At 38.3% G+C, this 24656-nt stretch overlaps 1 protein-coding gene across 1 annotated transcript in view; it reads left to right on the top strand.

The window, feature by feature from the left end:
* The first annotated feature begins 379 nt into the window (after positions 1-379).
* Positions 380-24656, top strand: part of LOC127646842 (matrix metalloproteinase-24-like) — a 45612-nt gene continuing 21335 nt past the window's right edge. Inside the window, exons 1-2 of the mRNA XM_052130750.1 lie at positions 380-505; positions 23911-24059. Of these exons, the coding sequence (XP_051986710.1) occupies positions 380-505; positions 23911-24059 (275 nt within the window). The remainder of the gene's footprint in view (positions 506-23910; positions 24060-24656) is intronic.

Raw genomic sequence — 24656 nt, 5'->3', positions numbered from 1 at the left:
AACTGCGTTACAAACGTGACACGAACACCAAAACACGACCAGGCGGTAAACACGTTATTAACCTTAACCACTTACCTTCGAATGAACAGTTCAAAAGAACCGATTCTCTAAATGACTCGGACTTCCCAACGCTCGCTAGATTGTGACCGCGTGGAGCTGCATTCGCTGGAGCGCATCAACAGCGCAGCATCATTTTAACGCACCACCTTCAGAAGACGCAACGCAGAATCATAATGGCATCGCCAATTTAACGCTAGTTTGGAAAGAAGCATTTACAGGAATAAATGACCCTCTTTCTTTTTTGAAAGAATAAAGACCACACCATTGGACACAAGCCTGGAAATCAACGGTGGACAGTGGGGGGAATTTGGGGAAAGTCATGGCGGGGGTGGGAGCCAGGGGGAGAAAGACGGGACACCCGGGGTTCTGTTGGAAAACATGTTATTTCCATATTCTTTTCTTGGTCGTGTCTGTTTGTGGAGAAGAGAGGACCTTCATCGTTGAGGTACGTTCGTGTTTATGTCCACCATCCTCACCTCCGCTGGCTGCGCGCATAAGGGAACTGTTCAAGAATTGAGCATATTGATACATTAGCCCAGGTTGATCTTTAACGCACAGGTTTTGGGTTGCAAATACCAATTATAATATACTCAAATAAGATGAGGTGGGTTTAAAATAATGAATAAATTATGATTTACTGATAAATAAATTATAGAGACGTCCAAATGCACATCCCTATTATATACTGTAATTAAACGTTCTAATCGTTTTGAACTTTAGCCAGTTTTCACTGTATTTGTTATTTTGAAAATAATACCGTATATGAAAACAGTAGGCTAAAGAAGCATGATAATACAGGTAGAGCACAACTGCAACCAAAACAATGCACCCTAACCATTCACATCTGAACAAAATGTTTCACATCCAAAAATAGTGGCACTTTATTTATTGTATAATTATTTGTGACATTGCAGGCAGTGCACAACTCCAACAATAACAATGCAACCATCCACATGTGAATATATGCTTATTATTTCTCTGCCCCATCTCGCATTATATTTGGTCCCAGGCAGGCATTAAGTGTTTGATGTTAGCTCTTCCTGGAAATACAGCACACATATGCCATTATCAGGTTGCCAGTAATGGGATAATTTCATTGCGCCACTCACTCCTCATGCATTCTCATATAATCCCACTATATATATATATATATATATATATGTCTCTGAAGGCATCATGTTCAGCCTTCGTGCTCAATGCAATGGGATTGTAAGATGGGCAATGATACATATGATGCTGTTCAAGCACAAATAGGACAAAGACCTTCAGTTTATATGTTCATTAGCTACCAAAATGTATTTCTTTACAGACCCAAAAATTGTGAACGATATTATTCTTTTAGGGGTTGCATTTACAACCACGTTGGTTAGATGTGAAGAGAACAAACTGCTGTTTTTGTGTGTTCCAAATATAGGTTCCTCCATAATTGATGGGAAAGGCAAGGAGGCTTTTGAGTAGTGAGCCAGTGCTCGTAAAAACAGTTCTGCTAGATTCAGCTTTGTTGTCAGCAATGGGCAATGCTGATTAGAGATCCTTCCATTTATTTTGTTGTTTTACCATTTTTATTGATAAATCTAACTGGTAGAATTTGGTTGGAAGTACAAAAATCTATTATGTAAATAAATGGATAATTAGATAAGTAGGTTATTAGGGGTGCACTACATGAAGAACACAACCTATAAATGAAATTGACATCATTTTAATATAAAAACATTGATGTTATTGCATAACTGAGTGTAAAATCGAAGCTCTTTGTGGCAACCGATATGCACCACTTGGTGACCTCCTGTAAATTTATGTTGTGAAAGAATAATGATGACCTAAAAAGTGAAGAATACGCAGACTTGGGTCTTTAAGCTGATATTGCCCATCTCATGCCAGAAGCATTTCACCCCTCCATTTCTTTGTTTCATTCATAAGAGTGACTTATAGCAAAAGGCTTTGTATGCTTTAACATAATAGCACCAGGAAATCAATGTATATGGATTTTTACTGATATATTACACAATAGGATTACATATCAATACCATTAGTTGCATTCCAGTGCAAATATGACATTTGTACATAATATTAAAATTTTGAAGCGTAGACGTAAAAGAATAATAACAAGAAGTGGCATATTGAAATTATGACGTCTTTATTTTAATGTCTCTTATTGGCTTTGGTTGTTCCAATCAATGCAGTACAACATAAGCCACCCCTGGTAAACAAAAACACCTCTCTGTTATCTAAATTTGGGAATTTACTCAATAGTCAGCTCTTACATTACCATTTAACAACCTAATTTTAAAATTCCAATTGAAAAGATTTGTGGTTTTGTCTATTTGATGAATTTTCCTATGCAAATAAACTGATATCTATACATGCCATTTACTCGTTATGCTTGGGAAAAATAAAGGTTCTTGTTTTTTGTTGAAAATGGTGGAAAAACAGATTTCCATGTCAATATCTAAAAATCTAAATAGTCTCAAAGACCGCGATAATCCAGTTAACTATGCACATTCTGTTCTCAGATATGAATCTATCAGATTATTCTATATTATATAGATTGTATCATCCCATCTCTGGCTGCTTTCTGCTTCCTCTGATTAATATAAAAGCTTCAATCATCATCACTCAAAAGCAGTGACTGTTTTCATGGGGATTTGAATATATTGTAGTTTGGTTTGGTTGAGGTGTGGTAAAATTAACAGCAGACGTCTTTGGAGTACTAGTCGAATGTGTTAGTTGTGTCACTATGTCTGGCCAACCGTAAAGAAGTGTCTGTTTTTATGCTCAAGCAGGATAATATCGAATAGTGGGGTAGTGCGGCTAACAGTTGAAGATGAATATGTCTCTTCCAACTCGGGTATTTTGTTCGTCTCACTTCATAGTCTCGCACTCTTATATCAGTCATGTCTTCTTTCGACTCGCTACCATAGCATTATACCTCATGAGTCATGCAGTGAGTAGTCTCTCGTTGATACTAGCTTTGGATTGTTGCCTTAGACCTGATTTGGAGATATGCTTACTGTAGTGCCCTTGGCAAAGGAAAAAAAAAAAGAATACATTTGTCTAAATTTAATTCTTGCACTTTTGCTTGAGAGTGAAACAGTCTATGATATGTCTCATAAAAGTAGGTCTAGTCTTTAAAGTCAACACTAAATCAAAATTGACCCCATTTACTTAAAGGAATATTCCGGGTTCAATACAAGTTAAGCTCAATTGACAGCATTTGTTGCATAATGTTGATTACCACAAAAAACATTTTTTTTTGACTTGTCAGTCCTTTTCTTTAAAAAAAAGCAAAAATTTATGTTACAGTGGGGCACTTAGAATAGAAGTGAATTGGGTCCATTTTTAGAGGGTTTAACCCTTTCCCCGCCAGCGTTTTAAAAAAAAAGTTGCCAGCCACCGCCAGGGTTTTTGACGATTTTCGCTAAAATTTAATGGCCCGCAGAATATTTTCTTCCATGAATATATGAAGATGCTATATATCACAATAAAGAGCCTCTGCTTTTAGGCAAAAAAAAACGATTTTATTTTATCTTCATTTGTTCTTTTTTTATTGCGACTTGAACAGAGGTAGGTTTTGTCAAAAAACAACATTTCAGACAAAAAGCTGAGAAAAAGGCATGTTTATGTCTGATATTTTGAGCTTCTCATACTCCACTTCTTCATGTTTGAGACGATCGCAGTCTGTTTCTTTGCGCAGGGGTCTTCCTTACCGTATAACACCTAAAACACGGAAACCCGGAAAATTCCGTGTTTGGCGGGGAAGCGTTTTTTCATAAAACACGGAAAATTCTGTGTTTGGCGGGGAAAGAGTTAAAGGCAGAAATGTGAAGCTTATATATTTTTAAAAGCACCAACATTAATTCTTCTGATAAAACTTGTGTATTATTTGGCTTTAAAGTTGTATGGCAGAGGCCTCCTCTTTGTCACCCTTCCAGCAGGTGGTGCCCTAGGCAACTGCCTAGTTCGCCTATGCCTCTAAACAGCCCTGAAATTTGGTAAGTGATTTTATCACACTAATCATGTTAACTCCCATATTGTTTACATCTTGTTGCTATAGCTTTGAAACAATATTTTAACGTTTATGGATTGGCCCCACTCACTTCCATTGTAAATGCCTCACTGGAACCCAGATTTATGCTTTTTTTTATTTTTTTTTAGAAAAGTTCTTTTTATAAAATTAATTTTTGTGTTAATCAATATTATGCCACAAATGCTGTCGATTGATCTTAAGTTGTATTGAACCCAGAATATTCCTTAATACACGTTCCTGATCTTATTACATATGTTTGATTGGTGCATGTTATTCTAAATAAAATACAAAAATAGTAATCTTTTATCAAGTAAATATATTGCTCCGCCTCTGAAACTACTTTCCGTTTTGGCTGACATCACCAAGCCCTGTTATTTTTTTAGCCCCTCCCCCCCAACCTGGCTCCATAGAGTGCAACAGTATGGTTCCGGAAGTAAAAATCCCATTAATTTAACCCATAGACCAGGGCTCATCAACTACTTTCCAGTATTTATCTTAGCTAACACTTTCAGTGCAAGAAAAACCTCCTTAAAAATTGTGTAATTTGAATCCAATACACTTTTTGTCAAATTCCACGAATATCTCTTCACAATCCGCTAGCTGTCCGGTCTGTGTGTGCACTGAAAAAAAATCTGATGTTTGTGTACAGCCCTGGCTCTGTAAATGGGAAAATAAACAAAGTGGATCAGACTGATCCACACAATACTGTTGCAATCACACAGCACTGGCAATGGGTGTGCATGAATTTGGGGGACAGAGCTTCTGAAGGAGCACTGAAGAGAGGGTTGTGTTTGTTTGACTGTTGTGTTCAAATATCAACAGTCTTTCTCAGAAATTGCTTACGCGAAAGGGCATGATGAGTCTGAGGGGTGCTGGCAAAGGTTGTTTTAAAACATACTTTATTTTTGTAATTCCGTTTGGTGCCACTAGTTGCGCAGAAATTACACACCACCTTTAATACTGTGCATTTATTCATATTTAAATAGTCACAGGGTATACTGCATATTTAATTATAATTGTTTAAGGTCATAATGACCATAAATTCTTTCATAAGATCTGGCTGAAGAACAAACATGTCTCAGATTGCTGAGAGGGCTTGCTAAAGCCCTCTCACAATATCAACCCACATATGAAAACAAAGGTCATATAAAATGTCATATTTACTTAAGAATGCATTTAAATTAAATTTTCTTTTTGGATAAAAAAAGAGATAAAATGTCTATGCTTCCATTTTCTCTTTAAAGTATCATCCTATTCAGTGAGGAAAAAAATTGTCCTGCAAATATTGTGAATTTGAGTTGATGCTGTTCGTGATTGAGAGGACTGACTCACAGCTGTATAGAACCAAATATAATCTGGATATTTGCAGGTTCAGTTTTAGGTTATCATTTTTTTCCAAGCCCTATAGACCCTGAACAGATGAGACCCGATCGATTGACACTTCAAGAATAGTGAATAAAAGCAACGTTTTCATCCTGTTTTCTTTGAGCGTTCAGTTTTTATAATCGATTGCTTTTGTGTCACATGTTGTCACATTTCTGTCACAACTGAGGCGATCATTTTTACATCTGTAGATTTGACCACACTCCACACAACCAAGCAATTTTATATAAATAGCTTTGGTTGAAAAAGAGACTATAAAATGCTCAGCTAAATGGTATGATTCATGTTTAGCAAAGCAGTGTAACTATACTATCGCCAGAAAAGCTTAAACGTGCGCTCCGGTTTGCACAGTTGATGACGGCTGGATGCTGTTGCACGTCTCAATGAGGGTTGTTAAACTCACCGCTGATGCTGAGGCTCACGCCTATGAACGCTGAGTTTTGCACACAAAGTGCTCTGGTATTTCAGATGACGAGACAATTTGATAAAAAATCTGTCAAAGGGCCAGACAAAGATGATTGGCGGGCCGGATTTGGCCAGCAGGCCACCAGTTGACTAGCCCTGCCATAGACAAATACATTTTCAACAGTAGCATAAACCTTAAAAGACAGAACTACCGCGAGATACGAGGTTGTTTATCGATGTTAAATGCTTCCGTTGAAGACATCTGTCTGCGTTATTTCAACTTCGTTGTTTAAAAATTGTGTGTGATAGTGGAATTCATGGTAAATTACTACATTACCCATGGCACAGCAGAGAAAGATCCACCAATCAGAGAACCGTGGCCAACAAAATCCCGCGAAACGTGCCTCAGAGTGATCGCCAAATCCAACGACACACTGTGAATGACATAATCGATTCGGCATCCCTTCACCATTAAACTACTTATATATTTGTACATATCGAATTATTTTGCAATAAACGTAATTTGATTTTGTACGTAAATTCTGCGATGGACTAAAATAAACGTAATTCTGCGATGGACTGGCGACCTGTCCAGGGTGTCCCCCGCCTTTCACCCAATGTTAGCTGGGATAGGCTCCAGCCCCCCGCGACCCTGTACACAGGATAAGCGGTTGACGATGGATGGATGGATGGAAACGTAATTTGACTTGTTACTTTACTTATAATCAACAAACTAAAACCAATAGTTTAATATATTCCCATTGTTTTTTATTCAATGACATCATTCACAATGCTTCATGGGATTGTGGTTTGTGCACTCATGAAAGATGTGTCTTTATGTCTGATTTTCAAATACTTTTTTGCCTCAAAACAAATGTTGTGACGTTGTGACTCATTCAGGGCTGATTGGTTTAGTTCATGACTTACAACTCTTTTATAAAAAGTCTATTGAAGAAATTAATCGGAAATATACTTCAGGAACCCATACAGCTGAAAAAGTTGATTGCACTTGAACAAACTTGTAGATGTTGTTGGTTATGTAATGCAAACGTTAAAGTGCATCACCTAGTAATGCGCTATAGTAAAAGTGGTAAGATGTGTGAGGAACAGGGCAAAAGGTAAATGTTTTTGACCTGTTAATCTGCCGTTTAGTTGTAATTTCTGTAAAAGTGAATAAAAGTAATTGTTGTTGTAGTGGCTCTAGTGTTCATTACAGGAAAGTACTTCGATACTTACGATCTTTACGAGCCAAATAAATATAATTGAGCAAAAATGTTGGTATAGTAACATAATTCTCTATGACCAGGTTGGTTATTTGGAAACAGCTGTAGTATACAAGAAAGCTGGCATGATGTGTCATTTGACAAGCTGTGAATGGATTGGGATGACAGTGATTTTCTTAGTGGGACGTCTCCATGTCACACCTGTTTTAATGGGTGACAGCTGTTGGTGGTCGTCTTCATAGGGCAGAGTTTATAGGGCAAAGAGAATGTGGTCTTGCTTTTAAGTCTTCACTGGAATATTCTGAAACACATGTATTAGTGATTTTTGCAAAGGCAAGCATCACTAAAACCAATGCTCATCCCAAATACCATATACTTTAAAGGAGGGACCAGAATATCATAGAGACTGAGTGTTTTATTTTGACTTAAGGAAAGTAAGAAACCACCTAGCAATCACCCACAACACCCTACCATCAACATGATCACACAGGAAATTGACATGCTGCTTCTGAAAGTTTGGGTACTCTGAAATCAACCACATTCAGCCCAATTACTGACATTTTTGCATCAAGTGTGAACACATTTCCCTCTAGCGCTAATGATAAGTAACCTGAGCAACCATTCAGAGGTTGCATTTTCGCTCTAAATTAAAAAATTTACTTCACTGACGGATAGGTTTAGGGATGGGTTTGGGCTAGGAGGTAGAGTTAATAAAATATGCATTCCTGTTGACTAGGGGTGTGAATCTTTGGATTGAATTTATTCCATATTTTACTATAAAAATTCCATGCTTTCACCGCAGTGGCAGCATTTTATTTCAGTAATGGCCAAACTAAAGGCTGCACTTATCAGTTAATGGCTTAACCAACATCGTTTTTGGGTGAATGGAACTCCTAAAGAAACTGGTCTCAGTACAGTTTTAAAAGCACCTTATTTTCATCCTAAATCCGTATACAGCCTCCATAGGCAGCATTTTCGGACTCAGCCAATGAGTTGCCATTGAGCCAATACAATGCTTTGCGCGCCTTTCACTCGAGACAAGAGTGTGGGCTATCAATTTCTCGTGTGATTCTCAGTAGCCATCCTGAAGAGAGATCAGACACGAGGTGCTCGAAAGCTGCTCAGAAAAAGTTTCAATAAGAGTTATGGATGGAAGGGTGTCAGAAGAGTGCAGCGCACCTGTGAGGGGAGAGCTATGAGGGCGCTGTAGATGGTACTCTGATGTATTCTAAGGACCTCTGATATCGATCCACTTTGTCGACACATTAGTAGAATCCCAGAGCCTAATCCAATCATGAAGGCACAAAACCAAAACCTAAGCATTTTTGAGGTGCTTATAAGCCTAAGGACTCACCCATTTTCCATTTCTACTGTAATCATTAGCTTTAATTCAATGCCAGGTTTTCAAAATGTTTCATTTTAGCCACAGGAGCAGTTAAGCCCCACCAGTTTGTTGGATTTTAATATAAATGCCCAGCAGTTGCTTCCTGCAAAGGTGCTGCACTCATTCAACTGTACAGTGAGTACTCGGGGAGCATTGTGAGGAAATTCATTCAGTTTTATACCAGCTTAATTGTTTGTATGAAAATTTGATCATGTTTTAGTGAAGCACTGGTTTAACCATATTGTAGAGTATGATGGGTAGCCTGATCTAATGAAAATTACAGAGGGTCATTTGAAATCCATTTAATTGTTTTCCAAATTCTGTTATATTTTTCCCCAAATTCCATGTTTTCCATTTTATTATTTCTGAATTCCATGTTTTAAAGTGTAATTTTATTTTATTATCTAAGAGCTTTCTTATAAAATTAATTTGTAGAACTTTAATCAAATAAAAAAACAGAACAACGAATTTTCAACAAACCATTGCATTATTTTTATCATATTAAGTGCTTTTATACAGTTCCTCACAGCACAATCCAACACTGGAGTTATTCTTTGTCAAATACAGACGTCAAATGCTGCACAGCAGAGCATCACAGTATTACTGTAATGAAATAGTTGATAAAAGCTTTTATTCAGAACAAAAGTGCTCTTGCTTGTGAGTTATTGCTCAAATATAATGTAATTAAAATTGATATATTTTAATTGTTATTATTATTAATTATTACTACTACTATTGAATATTACATATTACTATATAGTAGTGATGCAATTACTAGTGCCGCAATTTCTTCAATTTCACATCTAGTTAAATTGAGCTTTTATTTTGGTGGAAACCTTTGGAGCCGTTTCAGTTTCTGTTTCACTTCTGAAAGAAGTTTGCTATATGGTTTAATGTGCTTATTAAACCATGAAATTGTGCATTTTAATTATATAAATATATAGTCTGCATGTGATGTACACTTCAAGGTTAATGAGTGCTCTGTTATACTCAAACCTCTTCTCCTGTTGAAGTCACACAGCAGCTGCTCACCCCTCGCACACACAGAATATGTAAAACAGGTGATACTCTTTGGATACTTTGTTGGTTTTATGTTATTTATGTTAACAGAATTGGAAATTTAGTGCAGTCATCTGAGTAGCAGGCTAGCAGATCAAGTTTGTTTACTAATTGGACCGCCGACTCCTAGCGTTTCTCTTTGCTTTGTGCATCATACTTGTTTGACCAATCACAGGCTGCAGCACCTCCTACAGTCTCTCTTCTCCTAAAAAGTACCTACCCCTGATTAAGAGCTAAAAAAGTCTCTCTAAATGACTTAGAGGTACTACAGTTCCTCATGTGCGAAAACGACACAAAGTAGTAGTTCCCAGTAAAATTACCTATAACAGGCTTCAGTTCCTGCAGTGGGAAAGTGTGTGGTAAGATGAAAGCAGTCCTCTCTGTGACTGCGTGGAATAAAAGCTGAGAACTAATTAAGGATGGCTGACACAATTTACTCATATAAAAGTCTAATTCCTCCTCAATATGTCTCTTCAAGATACCACATGCAGAGGGAGAAATTAAAAGTACGAGGAAAAAACATAACAGATGTCTTGACTTCAGAGTGCACATGTTCTGTTTTGAAACTGGGTTGAGTGAATTTTGAGTAGAGAATGATTAGCACAAACTTGTTTAATTTAATACATTTCATGTATGTATCTCATGCATGATCATTAAACTGTATTTTATATAGGCCTATATAAAGTTATATATAAATATCGGTCGATATATTGGCCATCGGCCACCTTGCTCTCTTCAAGTCAAGTCAAGTCAAGTGGTTTTTATTGTCGTTTCAACCATATACAGTTAGTACAGTACACAGCAAAACGAGACAACATTCCTCCAGGACCATGGTGCTACATAAAAACAACAAAGGACCAACACAGGACCACATGAGACAACACAACGAAATAAAATACCTATATAAAAAACCTATATAAAGTGCACGTGCAAACATGTGCAAAAAGTACGGGACAGTACAACAAATTTCTGACAATGAACAGGACAATAGACGGTGCAGCGCCGACCAGTACTCAGTAGTGCAAAAAGATGACAGTTTCTAAAAATGTAAACATAACATACTATGAGATAGTGTTCTATGCACATAGCAGTTATTGAGGTAGCAGACAGTTATAAAGTGACAGTAATTAAAGTGCAACTCAGGACACGTGTGTGTCAAACCAGTCTCTGAGTATTGAGGAGTCTGATGGCTTGGGGAAGAAGCTGTTACACAGTCTGGCCGTGAGGGCCCGAATGCTTCGGTACCTCTTGCCAGACGGGATGAGGGTAAAGAGTTTGTGTGAGGGGTGTGTGGGGTCGTCCACAATGCTGGTTGCTTTGCGGATACAGTGTTTTTGTAAATGTCTTTGATGGAGGGAAGAGAGACCCCAATGATCTTCTCAGCTGTCCTCACTATCCTCTGCAGGGCTTTGCGGTCCGAAACGGTGCAAGTCCCAAACCAGGCAGTGATGCAGCTGCTCAGGATGCTCTCAATAGTCCCTCTATAGAATGTAGTGAGGATGGGGGTTGGGAGATGTGCTTTCCTCAGCCTTCGAAGAAAGTAGAGACGCTGCTGGGCTTTCTTGGTGATAGAGCTGGTGTTGAGGGACCAGGTGAGGTTCTCCGCCAAGTGAACACCAAGGAATTTGGTGCTTTTGACGATCTCCACAGAGGAGCCGTCGATGTTCAGCGGAGTGTGTTCACCTTGTGCTCTCCTAAAGTCAACAACCATCTCTTTTGTTTTGTCGACATTCAGGGACAGGTTGTTGGCTCTACACCAGTTTGTCAGCCGCTGCACCTCCTCTCTGTATGCTGACTCGTCGTTCTTGCTGATGAGACCCACCACGGTCGTGTCATCGGCGAACTTGATGATGTGATTCGAGCTGTGCATTGCTGCACAGTCGTGAGTCAGCAGAGTGAACAGCAGTGGACTGAGCACACAGCCCTGGGGGCCCCAGTGCTCAGTGTGGTGGTGGTGGAGATGCTGTTCCCGATCCGGACTGACTGAGGTCTCCCAGTCAGGAAGTCCAGGATCCAGTTGCAGAGGGAGGTGTCCAGGCCCAGCAGGTTCAGCTTTCCAATCAGGTGCTGGGGAATGATTGTGTTGAATGCTGAGTTGAAATCTATGAACAGCATTCGAACGTATGAGTCCTTATTGTCTAGGTGGGTGAGGGCCAGATGGAGGGTTGTGGTGATGGCATCATCCGTTGAACGGTTTGAACGATACGCAAACTGCAGTGGGTCTAGTGAGGGGGGCAGCTGGGTCTTAATCTGCCTCATGACGAGCCTTTCGAAGCACTTCATGATGATGGGTGTAAGTGCGACGGGACGGTAGTCGTTGAGGCAGGACACTGAAGACTTCTTTGGCATGGGGATGATGCCCATGTTAATATCACCATCAGTAATGTCGACTAATAGACAGATATATCAGCCAGGCCAATTAATCAGTTTTTGGCCAATTTGAAATAATTGGCATTCAGTAGGTTGAAGGCTGTGCTGAAATCGGTCTATGCTTTCCGAAATTTTAATTACTGCCCGAAGCTAGAACTGTCGTTGAATGTATGGGCATGTATGACCTCCAGTTTCCGGTTGAAATGTCCATAGAGTGGTGCCAAAAAACGAGTTGTATTTTCTAATCATAAAATATGTAATAGAGTCAATAGGAATGCTTTTTATTAACCCTACACCCAAACCCTAAACCTAACCATCAGTGGAGTAAATGTTTTATTTTAGAGCGAAAATGCAACCTCTGAATGGCGCTCACCATTGTTTATTTGAATGCGATTATTTCCTGGTTCTCACAGGATTAGAACCCATGTCTCAGATGTTACTCAGTAGTTCTAGAAAGAAATATATTCATGCCTGAATTGATGCAAAACTGTCTGATGGAGGATGGTGCTTGTCAGTAATTTGACTGAATGGGGTTTATTTCAGGGTACATGGACTTTCGGAAGCAAAATGTTGATTTCACATGTAATCATGTTGTCAGCTGTGTAAAATAAGTGTTCGTTCTGCCCTATCAATTACAAATCTATTGACACCCTTGTCAACGCATAATAACATTTTCTGTTTTCAATGTTTTTAATGAAATCTGAGTAAATATTGTGTAAAACAGGCTAAGTGTTTGTTTGATTTCAGCAATTTTGGGTACTTCTCAATTGCTTTTAAATTGCATCGTATATATATATATATATATCTCGCCATTATATCGACCAACCTTGTAGATATTGCCATTGGCACTAGCTGTGTTGTATGTTGACTTGTCATTTTGTTTATCTGTTTTTACACTGTGAAATACTGTACAGGTTGCTCACATTTGCCACAAAGCTAATTAAGAATTTTAGACAATAATTATTATGTTCCTGTACTAATTGATGTGGATTTAAAGCATTTTCTTAAATGTAAAAGTGTTCTTGATACAGACATGAGCTCCAGCTCTCTTCTCTGTCTTTGTCTGAGCTGCTCTCCTTCATTCTGGGAGCCGTGTTTTCTTCCCTTCCCCCATTCCATCTACTGTATTCTCTCATCTACTTCCATTCTCCATCACTCGACTGCTCCCACTCCATGTCTACATCCTTCATCTCTCTCCAACTCTCATCTTGCTCTGTTTGTCTCACTGTGACTGTCTTTACCTTTGTGTTCTTCCTTGTCTCCGTCCCTGTCCATTTCCCTCCTTAGTGCTATCTTTTATTTGCCATTTTGTCTGCTGCTATTGCTAGAACAATGGAAGCAGAACAGGAAATAATGGAAAAAGGAGGGGAAATGAAATTGAGATAAGTTGAAAGCCAGATTTGAAACTGCATTACCCTCATGAGCACCATGGCTCAATTCCTAAAAGCATGTGCACAGCTACTCATAACTTAGTTAACCTTAAGCTATGTTTAAAAAAACGACACCTGTGATGTTCGGGTCAAAAATGACCCGTATTGTGTTCAATAGATTTTCAGTAAATTTACAGCACACTTATCTATAAATAATGAACTGGAAAAGGCTTACCTCTATGTTTTCACACTGAATAAAGGCTTCTATAGGTGGGTTTCCATCCAACTATTTTTAAGGGCATTTTGAAATTACGAATAAGAAATCCTGAATGGAAAAGCTTGATATGCAAATAAACATTTTAAATTCATGTAATGAGCTAGGAGGAGGTGGATTTTCTAGAGTTTTGCATTAGTTAAAATGTGCATTAAGGTGATGGAACTGGTTTATTCGCAAAACAATGCTGTGTTTTGACCATTCGTGCATGCGTTGAGCGTGCGATAGCTTGATGTGACTAGCCCAACGAAAGGTCCGACCTTGGCACACAATTCTTTGAACATGGGGCTTGTCATTCGGAAGTTTTTAACCCACAGCTGGTCAATAAAGTGGGTCCTCACAATCCACAGGAAAAGGTCTCTCATTCACCCATTCACACACCAATGGCAGCAGAGCTGCTATGTAAGGTGCTAGCCTGCCATTGGGAGCAACTTAGGACAACTTAGGACACTTTGGCATGTGGAGACATGTGGGCTGGGATTTGAACCACCAACCCTGCGATTAGTGGCCAATCCACTCTACCAGCTGAGCCACAGCCGCCCCAGGAACAGTTTTGAGAGCGGGTGCTCCCAAGTGTGTAGAGACTGCCGTGTGTGCATCGCAGCTATTTCAGAATCAGAATGAGCTTTATTGCCAAGTGTTCTCACGTACACAAGGAATCTTTTTGGTTATAGGAGAAACAAGGGCTCAGAGAACATTACAGTGAGACACAGAATATAAAACAAGGTAAGTGTATAAATAGACGGGCATATAACAGAATGGCGTATGTACATGTGCAAGTGGTAATGTATGTGCAATGTTGGGGTTTGTAAAGTTATTGAATTAAATATGTGATTTACATATGTACATGAGATATGTATTTACATTATTGCACTATGTGGGAGTCCTGAGGCAATTTAATTGTTCATGAGGAAAATGGCCTGAGGGTCAAAACTGTTCTTGTGCCGGAATGTCCCAGCGCTCAGTGCTCTGTAGCGCCGGCTGTGAGACCTGCAGTAAAACACATTTAGTCAGCCACTAGTTAACACCACTGTCCGGGATGGCTTCACTCACCCAGGTTTCCGTGAAACACAGAGCAGCGGAGTTAGAAAAGTCCTTTTTTGTTTGAGTGAGCAGTTCGTCCATTTTGTTGGCGAGGGAGCGGACATTCGCCTGATGAATGCTTGACAGCAGAGTCCTAAATCAGTGTTGACGAAGCTTCGCAAGCGCGCTGGCTCATTTCCCTTGCATGCATCTTTTGGATCGCTTGTAGAGCACCAGTCCACCTCCAACTAAGATGTCTAATAAAAAGTCTCAATAATCAAGCACTGGCAAAATCAGGTATGCTCTGCCGAATATTCAGCAGTTCATCCCTGGTGAAACTGATAGGGAAAGAGAGACTAAAAACTTTCTTGAATATTTTAGCCCACATTATATCAGATATTATGCTAGTGTATGGTGGGTGTTCTGGTGGACTGTGGCTGCCGTCTCATCATCCAGGTGGATGCTGCACACTGGAGGTGGTTGAGGAGATTCAACCTATACTATGTAAAGTGCTTTGAGTGCCTAGAAAAGCGCTGTATAGATGAAGGATTTATAAATTATTATTATTATTATTATTACACTTATTCAGCTGGGTCTCGTGGATGCATTTAATAAAATTAGATATTTGCTCCAATCTTGCAAATAAAACTATCCCCAAAGAAGGGAGAGGTTATTCAGCTGCTCCATCATGATGAGGTGGCATCTTGTGACACTCTTGACTCAAGAGAAGCTTCACAGCTGTATTGAAAACCAGCAGTATTTACCATGAGTCAGATTTGATCTGAACATAATAGGTGTAGGCAAAAACTTTTACATTCCATATCTGTATAAACAAGTATTATAAAAACCTAAAACGTTTTTATGTCATGTTTTGTCAATGTTGATGATAATCCAAAAGCATTTTGACCAAGATTAAGTCTAGATTTACACTGTTTTAAACTCTTAAATGGGTCAAAAATGACCCGAATATAACAGGAGGGTTAAACTACAATAAAGCTACATTATATATGAAATTGTTAATTTACTATAACTGTCTGAATGAACCGATTCACTAAAAATAATTGTTCCTAATTCTGAATATGCAGTAAATTAATAGTTTATTACAACTAGTTAATTTACAAGTTAAATTACATCACCAGAGAGTTATACATTTAATTAGGGGGACATTTAAAAATGTTACATATAAATTTATACTTACATTTACATTTATGCATTTGGCAGACACTTTTATCCAAAGTGATTTACAGTGCACTTATTACAGGGACAATCCCCCCGGAGCAACCTGGAGTTAAGTGCCTTGCTCAAGGACACAATGGTGGTGGCTGTGGGGATCAAACCAGCAACCTTCTGATTACCAGATTACCAGTTATGTGCTTTAGACCACTACACCACCACCACTCCAATCACTTAACTATAACTATATAACTACTTAACTATAACTACTTAAGATAAACTAGTAAATCTAGAGAACACCCTATTTTATATAACTTTATAAGTTGAATTACAGTGATAAATAGCAGCAATTAGCAACCGTTCAATTAGGCCTTGTTCAGACTGCCACTAAATATCAGATTTTTTGGCATATCCAGATTGTATCCAGATGAGTTTTTGATAGTCTGGATGGCAAAAAAACACATCAAATCTGATGATTTTTCCAAATCTGATTCAAACCACATTGGTAGGGGGTTTCAAATGCGGATCAGACTTTTCCAGATGTGTCTCAGTCTGGACGATCTGGCAGCTCAATTCAGATTTCAAATGGTCTTTTGCATCGCTCTTAATGCAACACAAAGCGATGACATTAAAAAATCGGTGACTGCAGCACGAAACATCACAATTGGCTGAGTTTCGTTCGGAAGGATGCGTCCTCCTGTTGGCCGCATACATCATCGAGGCTGTCTCGTTTCAGAAAAGCGAGTAGGACACTTCAAACGCAGCATTTGAATGCAACCTTCTTTCACGGGAATTCGAAGGATGCATGAGGTGTATCCTTCGTGGCCACTCACAACCCACAATTCTTTGCTTCAACGGAAATGTCTAAAATAATAATGCCAATTTGCCCGAAAATGTGAAGTTCAAACGCAAGTAATGTTAATTCCCAAGTTGAAGTACCTCAGTAGAGGGGTGCAGAGTATATAATATGTATAATTATATTAATATATAATTAAAATAAAGTATTAGACTAAAATTACACCTGTAAAATATATTTTCTTTTCTCTTTACATCATTATAACTTTCCTAAAATGTACCTCATACATTCCCTTCTAAAGGGACTTTGTTCCCTTCTCACTCAAAGCACTCACACTTGTTAAAGAGTGGCGTGCTGTCATAGCAACCATGTTACGTTACGTTTGTCAGACGAAGGCCGTCTTGTTTAAATGAGAATTGTTTAAAGGAGGACTCTCGGTATACTGCAGCCTTCAAAGGATGCGTCCCTACCATGCATTCAGCCTTCCAAATGAGACAAACTGATGTCACGTTAGAGCAGAAACGAAAACCATTCATTTTGACACACTGTTTTTGATTAATAGAAATATAAGAAAGAGGAGTGGGTGGACTTTTAACATTGTATGGTGGTTGTGTACACACACTGCCGACTCACATTTATGTACAAACATCATGTAAAAGTGAATTTTGCATAATAGGTCCACTTTAATTCTTCTGTTTAAACTTGTGTATTATTTGAGCTGTAAATTTGTTTAAATCATCGCTTTAGGTTTTACAGCGTAATATCGTCATGGCGACGAAGTTGTAAAATTGGATATAACTTTACACATAAAAGGTTAGTTAGCAATTTTATCAAACTAAAAGCATGTTAATATGCTTATTGTTTTTTTAATGACTTTTAGTTTTTTTTAATGACAGTGACTTTTTTAATTTGGCTCTATTCACTCTCATTTTAAGTACCTGACTGTAAACCAAATCTTTGGGGTTTTTTTAAAGAAAAGGAGGGACAAGTCGAAATTGCCCACCCTCTCTTTGGCTCTTCTTCTTTGTGCCACTGCGAGGCAAAGAAGAGAGATAGCCTTGCTCTTATGATCCGTATCCTGGCATTTATTGATTTCACTGATGATGAGACAACATGATTTCTCTCTGAAACACAAGATGCGAGCAAAACCACCTGATCAATGCCCACAACTGCCCTTCTGAATCAAGCATATACAGAGGCCATAACACTATACTAATAATCAGACATTTGTGAAAAAGGGGAGTCCAAATGACCTAAGCATCTTGTGTTAGGGCCAATTACATGGGCTGTGATCACATTTTTATAGCCAGTAATAATGTTATAGTAACATTGCAGTAAGTGCATGCTCGATAATGGCTTGGGGGAAATATTTGAGGGCTGCGCAGACTTCAGAATTCCTTTCAATACTGTCTTCGCTGTGAAACATAAAATAAGCTGTATCTGCTATCATTTTTGTTCAGATTTTAAAGGGATAGTTCATGCTAATATAAACATTCTGTCATCATTTACGCATCATCTTCATGTTGTTCCAAACTTTAATGAGTTTCTTTCTTTCATCAAACACAAAAGGAGATGTTAGGCAGAATGTTCAGAAAAAAAGTGAATGAAGCAAATTTTTGAATTTTCATTTTTTGATGAACTATGCCTTTAAGATTGATGGTCGATTCTATCTGTCGGCACACAGCAGAGAATCAAGTTGTTTATTTGACACATGAAATGTTGCACATTACGATGAGGTAATCAAACACTATTTGAGATCTGGACCAAAATTTAGCAGTTTCAGCAGAACAATCCAGTGTCATTTGACTCAAGCTTTTATCCTTTTACTGTTTATACGTTTTAAATACAATGTCACTGTGTAAGTGTGCCATAAGCATTGCACCAAAATCAAACAGCACACATCCTATGTGCTAAAAGGAGCTCTCTTTCATCTCATAAAAGCATTTTCCTTCTTAAATTATAGGCAAGCATAAACACCAAGTATGACTTTTATTAATGCTCATACTAAGGGTCAGAGATTTCAAAAAACCTCTAACCCTAAGTAATAAACTTTGGCACATAACTTGTTCCACACGGTGCAACGGACATGAATGATACTTCAAGTCATGCAGCTTGTTGAGGAGAGGTACTGTATGCTATTACTTTTCCATATCTGGGTGTTTTACTCTAGCACTGTGGATTTCTAGAAAGTAAAGTCTTATTAAAACATTTTTCACACTGTCACTATTTTTATTTTATTTAGACAGACTGCACCCAATAGTGTCGCTGCAGTGGTGTAAGGTGTAACATCAGTGTAGATGTGCTTTTTACGTGCAGACGACCCGAGTTCTAATCTGCCTGTTGACCCACTTTTTCCTGTTTCCTGTCACCACTCTCAATTTCCTTTAATACTACATATAATAATGAATAAATATTAATATAAAGGTTGATTTCCTCACAGTGATTTGATCACGGTGAAGTTCGTTGGGAAAGGTTTGATCTGAGTGAAATTGACCATGGTTTTACTATAGTACAATAGAAATATGTTTTTTTTGCAGAAGCCATAGTTTAAATGTAATTCACCATTACTATAATAATATGGTGTTAATGTAGTAGTTATGTTTAATTTTTTGGTTACTTTTATTTTTCTACAAAATACCATGGCACTACAAATGTTACTGTAGTAAAACCATGGTTAATATTTGCAAGGTAAGGTTAGGGTTAGGTTTAGGGGTATGGGTTAGGGTGTCTGATGGACTCTAAATGAACACATTTAACATGCTGCATTGATGCCCCTATACTGTATGTTTGTAGTTAATTTGGGGTGCAAATAGCATCTAACACTATTTACACTTTGTGCAAAGAAGATGTGTTTTGTTGATATTTACACTCAAATACTAAGCTATTTACAAATTAGTGCTATTTACAAATTAGTGCAAATATGTTGTCGAATTGCTTAAGGCGCGGTCACATTTACCATCATACGGCGCGATTGCGCTAACGAAAAACAGTTAACTCAATGGGAATCCTCACGTTTGTGAATTTCGTGCGATGGCGTGATCGTGACCTCAAGAGGTGCGCTAGTGACTTATGCTAGAGGCTTTAGCCTCCTTGTTAGCACACCTGCCTCCCACACCAGAGACCCCGGTTTGAGTCCTGTTCGGAGCAGGGCGACCAGGGCTGGTCACAATGGTGCCGTGACCCGGATGGGAGTGAGGTTTAGGGGGGTGAGTGTAACGGGAGCCAGCTGGTAGATAGTGGTGCAGTGTGTAAACCTCACTCTCCTGACCTCAAGTGTTGAACTAGCGACTGACGCTAGAGGCTGTAGCCTTTAGCCTCCTTGTTAGCGCACCCGCCTCCCACGCTGGAAATGCCGTTTGAAGTCGGGCGACCAGGACTGGTTACAGAAGCCCTTTCAGTTTGCCTGGGAAGAACATATTTTACAAGGGAAAACATTTGGTGTAAATGCTTAAGGCGTGGTAACATTTACCTTCAAACGGGGAGATTGCGCTGCCGAAATACAGTAAACTCAATGGGAATCTGCGCGTTTGTAAATATCGTGCGATGGACTTCTGGTGGCGAAGAATTTCCCCTTGCGTGGAGTTCAAGTTTAGTGAACTTTGACAGGTGAATTTGCCGTGTTGACCAAAAGGAAGTTGCTTGGTTTGCAGTTACCTCTGTGGGTGGTGCTTCGTACACAGCTACACTGAATATTCACAATGGACCTGAATATCATTTTAGAGGGGATTTGTTTTATACTTTAGTATAAAGTGCAGCATTATAAAGAGACTGCTGTGCAATTAGTTTCTTTCTGGTTTCACATCCGCTCAACATCTGCCCACTTCAAAAGTAAATGTGACCGGTACTTGGGTGTTGGTGGTGACTGACATATGCGGTCATCCACATGCTCGAAGTCGGCTTATTACATAATGATTTAATTACTATATAACATAATAACTAAGCATTTGATGTTTACAATGGATATTCACCATCTAAGTATATGGAACATTTTAATATAACGCAGAATTTATTACTTTAAGGTGATATGTGAAATCAAACTAAACTTACTGTTATTTAATTAACACCTTATATTTATAATTAATTTTTTTAGAATGACTAGCTCCATTGACCTAACCACAGAAATGAGGAGCCATCCATGGTCTTACTTGTGCTTATATGGCATTGGACTGTAAATATAAGGTCAAGTACATAAAAGGACCTCCTGTCTATTGTATGTTCTGTTCGAATGAAGTTTGGTAGAGGTAATAAAATGGCCTTGTTTTCCTTTAGCCATTCCTAAAGATTACTTAAATTCTTATGAGCCTTATGAAAGGAAAACAATAGGCCTATCTGTTATGGAGTAGGAAACAAACATTTCTTTTAATGTATTATTTACATTGAAATGTAACTTTTTAAATAGGTTAAATGGGTGTGTGCAAAAGCACATTGTCATATTACCATATTTATGCCGTGGTACCAAAATTGGGATTGAGAACTGTGAAATTTCACTGGTATCGGTACCGACTACTGACATTTTGGAACCGTGACAACACTAATGTCCACTGAAGACGATGTGTTTTTGGCAAAAAGAGGTCACAAACCATATGTAGGATAACTGGATATACTTCTTGAACTTCATAGTAAAATGTAGCTTACACTTTGGAGTTTACTTGTAAACTAATAAGTTACGTTTACATTCATTCTTGAGGTTTAAAAACTTGTGGAATGCATTTCCTTCCCCATTAATTGTATGAAATGTACAGTATATCATGATAAATATCAATATCAAACTATATGAAAAATAAAATTGCCCAGCCCTACTGTGCACAGTATACTTTACATAATATATAGTACAGAAATATTACGAATATAGTATTATGCTATTCTCTGGTCGAGACAATAATTATCATGTAGCTGTGAGTTGTTACTATGGAGTAAATCTGTTCATTGTAAAAAAAGAGTACACGCAAATACATATTAGCTACTAAATATGCAGGGTTGATTACAAACCACTTCATAATGACAATTTATCTGCAGAGACATGTGGAGTTCAGACTTTGAAACTGGATTCCACTGAAGTGACTGAACAAAAATAGACCTGAAGCTTAAATAATGCTTGTTATTCTAGGAACAGAACTGTCACATTCTTTTGTACTCTTCAATTGTCACAGCCTTCATTGATTTATCAATCTCTTCACCCCTGTCCTCTCTGTCTGATTGGCTGATTGGATGAGACATGTATTGTTCGGTCTAGCATTAGTTTCAGACATCACTGTATGCTATAATGATGGCACCAGTAACAGCATTGGTGAATTATTTAATGGGTACGATTTCCCAGGGGGCTGTGCTCAGCCTGTGTTACCATGGAGGCTGAGCCAGCTATTTCAAAGAAGAGGTTACTCTCTGGTAGAGTATGAAGTTTGCTTTACAGCATTTTTAAATGAATATGCAAAAATGATGTGATAATTAGTTTGTGCATCATATTAATACTTGCTGCACATGGATATTTAGAGATTATTTACAATATTGTAATCAAGCAATAAAAAGTACAATAAGTAGAGATGCAATGATGTATCTGTTAAATATTATCTGCAGATAATAGCAGTTATCGTTGGCCGATTGTTTAAAAACAGTAATAATAATGAATAAAAAACCCAAGGCAATAGATGTGCTCCACTCTGTTTGCAAACCCACAAAAAATAACATTGCAATAACGTTGGTAGCATCAACAGAGTGCCATTTTTAATCTCAACTAACTTTACTTGGCACCCACTTGTATATAGAAACACTGTCGTGTGTGTACTGGCACAAGGATTGATAGAGTTTGATAGATTTTATGCAGAGACTTTAGTGTTTGTGAAGGATCCTGCTCCATGCTGAGGTGGAGAGGGCCAGAAACTCCGCCATTAAAATATTCATGTTGAAAATGGACCCAAAGCCATGAGCTCAGTCAAAGAGCCTTTTCCATGTGTGCACGGCTTTCAAATGAAAGCTTTGCTTACCAGTTCTCCACTCAGCCCATCCGTGGGGAGAGATGAAAGCCTTGAGAGGAGGCTGAGATGGTAGAATGAGGATAGGGATGTTCTATATAAGTTAAGCTTTATTTTTATGCAGTTAAATGAGTAGAAATCAATGGGCAAGTCAAAGCAACTGCAGCAGTTTAGCAGAGAACAAATTCAATATGTATGTATATATATATATATATATATATACAGTTTATAGGTATGCATGTGATGAGATTACCACTCTTAATATTTAAGGTGAGTAATGAATGGAATAAAGAGCAGTGCTCAATATGGTGGCTCTAGGCGTGGAAGTTCCACCATAGAGTTCAAGCAGCCAATCTTCTGTTGGCTGTAGGAATGAAAGTCCTGCCCAACAACATAAAGAGCCAATCAAAGTTTTTTAACTGAACCAGTCTAAAAACTGCTTTTTTGAGTATAATTAAAGCTAAATAAGCAAAATGTTGTGATATAATTGTTGTCAGATATTATTGCTTATTTGAAATATGTTCTTGGAATGTAACCTTGTCTTTGAGATTTCAGTCTTTCTTCTTTCAAGTAGATAACGGCAAAAAAAAAAAATACAGCTCCTATCTAATTGAATGAGGAAAGACGAAATCTGTAAAATGGTTGGGTAAGATTACGATCAAATAACATATTTTAAATCAACAGTCAAATCTGACAACAATCGTAAATGAAATAAGCTCAGATCACTCTAAAAAACTTTTTTTTTTGGCTGGTCCAGCTAATATGCATTCCCGTTCTCTAGTTAAAGGGATAGTTCACCTAAAAATTAAAACTCATCCCAGATGTGTATGACTTTCTTCTGCTGAACACAAACAAAGATTTTTAGAAGATTATGTCAGCTTTGTAGGTCCTTTCAAAGCAAGCGAATGGTGGGCAGAACTTTGAAAGTCCAAATATCACATTAAAGGTGCTGTAAGCTATTTCAGCCATTCTACTTCCATGACAATGAGCCGTTGGATTAGTCACGCCCCCTCATTCCAAAACCTCAAACCCCAAATATACTAAAATTAGCTTTATTGAGACATCATGCAGAAATGGTTGTTTAAAACAGCAGCAGCTAAATAGCGCCCTCAACTGACAACTCTTATAAACAACATGGCATAAAAAGGCATTATGCCTCAATAATTCGCTGCAACTACAATACTATGAGAATAAGCTAAATTATTGATGGACCGCAGACACATTTTTGTTCGCAGTTTTCAGAGTCTAGAGTTGTCAAAGAGACCAATGAGATATCTCAGGACACTTCATTAATATCTTTCAGGGAGTTGGAAAATGTTTGCATACCTCTCCATGACTAAATCACTTACAGTGATTTATCCCTTAACCTGTTTACTCTTTGTTCCTTTCCTCAGACATGGCTGAAGAACTATGGCTACCTTCTCCCTCATGACATCCGCACATCAGACCTGCGATCAGAAAAAGCCATGCAGTCAGCGGTCGCTGCCATGCAGCGGTTTTACGGCATTCCAGTGACAGGAGTGCTCGACCAAACCACAATCGAGTTAGTGTCACCTTCTCTACTTCACATTTCATGAACATAACTTGAGATTAAATATGGGACATTGATATTGTGTTTTTGAGCAGATTATAGGCTTAGCTGTTAAAGGTGTTTAAGGTTAAACTTTCTCCAGGCAGAGGTGCAGCCCTTCTAGCAACTAATCTATTTCATGCTTTTAAGAGCCTTCATAAATTGCATCATCATCAAAGGGGAAATGAACTTGTTGCTTCCAAAAGGACATGTTCCCTGAAATCAACAAAATTTAGCCAATTTAGCGATCTTAACTGATCTAGTTTTGCACAAGCAACCTCCAAGACACAGGTTCTAGACCAGTGGGAACCCAGAAGTAATCACATAAACAATGGTGAGCGTCAATCGGAGGCTGTATTTAATTTATACTCTACTGATGGTTAGGTTTAGGGTTTGGGTTTGGGTGAGAGGGAAGAGGTAATAAAATATGCATTCCTGTTGACTATATAATACAGAGCCCCTTAGAGGACAGGGTGGGAATTTGTTTTCTGAAATAGTTTGCATTCCCTGTTTTGCTTTCCCCTGCAATAGTGTGCATTCCCTCGCAATAAGTTTTGCATGCCCTAGCAA

Source organism: Xyrauchen texanus, chromosome 7 (assembly GCF_025860055.1).
Source record: "Xyrauchen texanus isolate HMW12.3.18 chromosome 7, RBS_HiC_50CHRs, whole genome shotgun sequence".
Lineage (NCBI taxonomy): Eukaryota > Metazoa > Chordata > Actinopteri > Cypriniformes > Catostomidae > Xyrauchen > Xyrauchen texanus.
The sequence above is the reverse complement of the archived record's forward strand: the minus strand, read 5'-3'. Positions and strand labels throughout refer to the sequence as shown.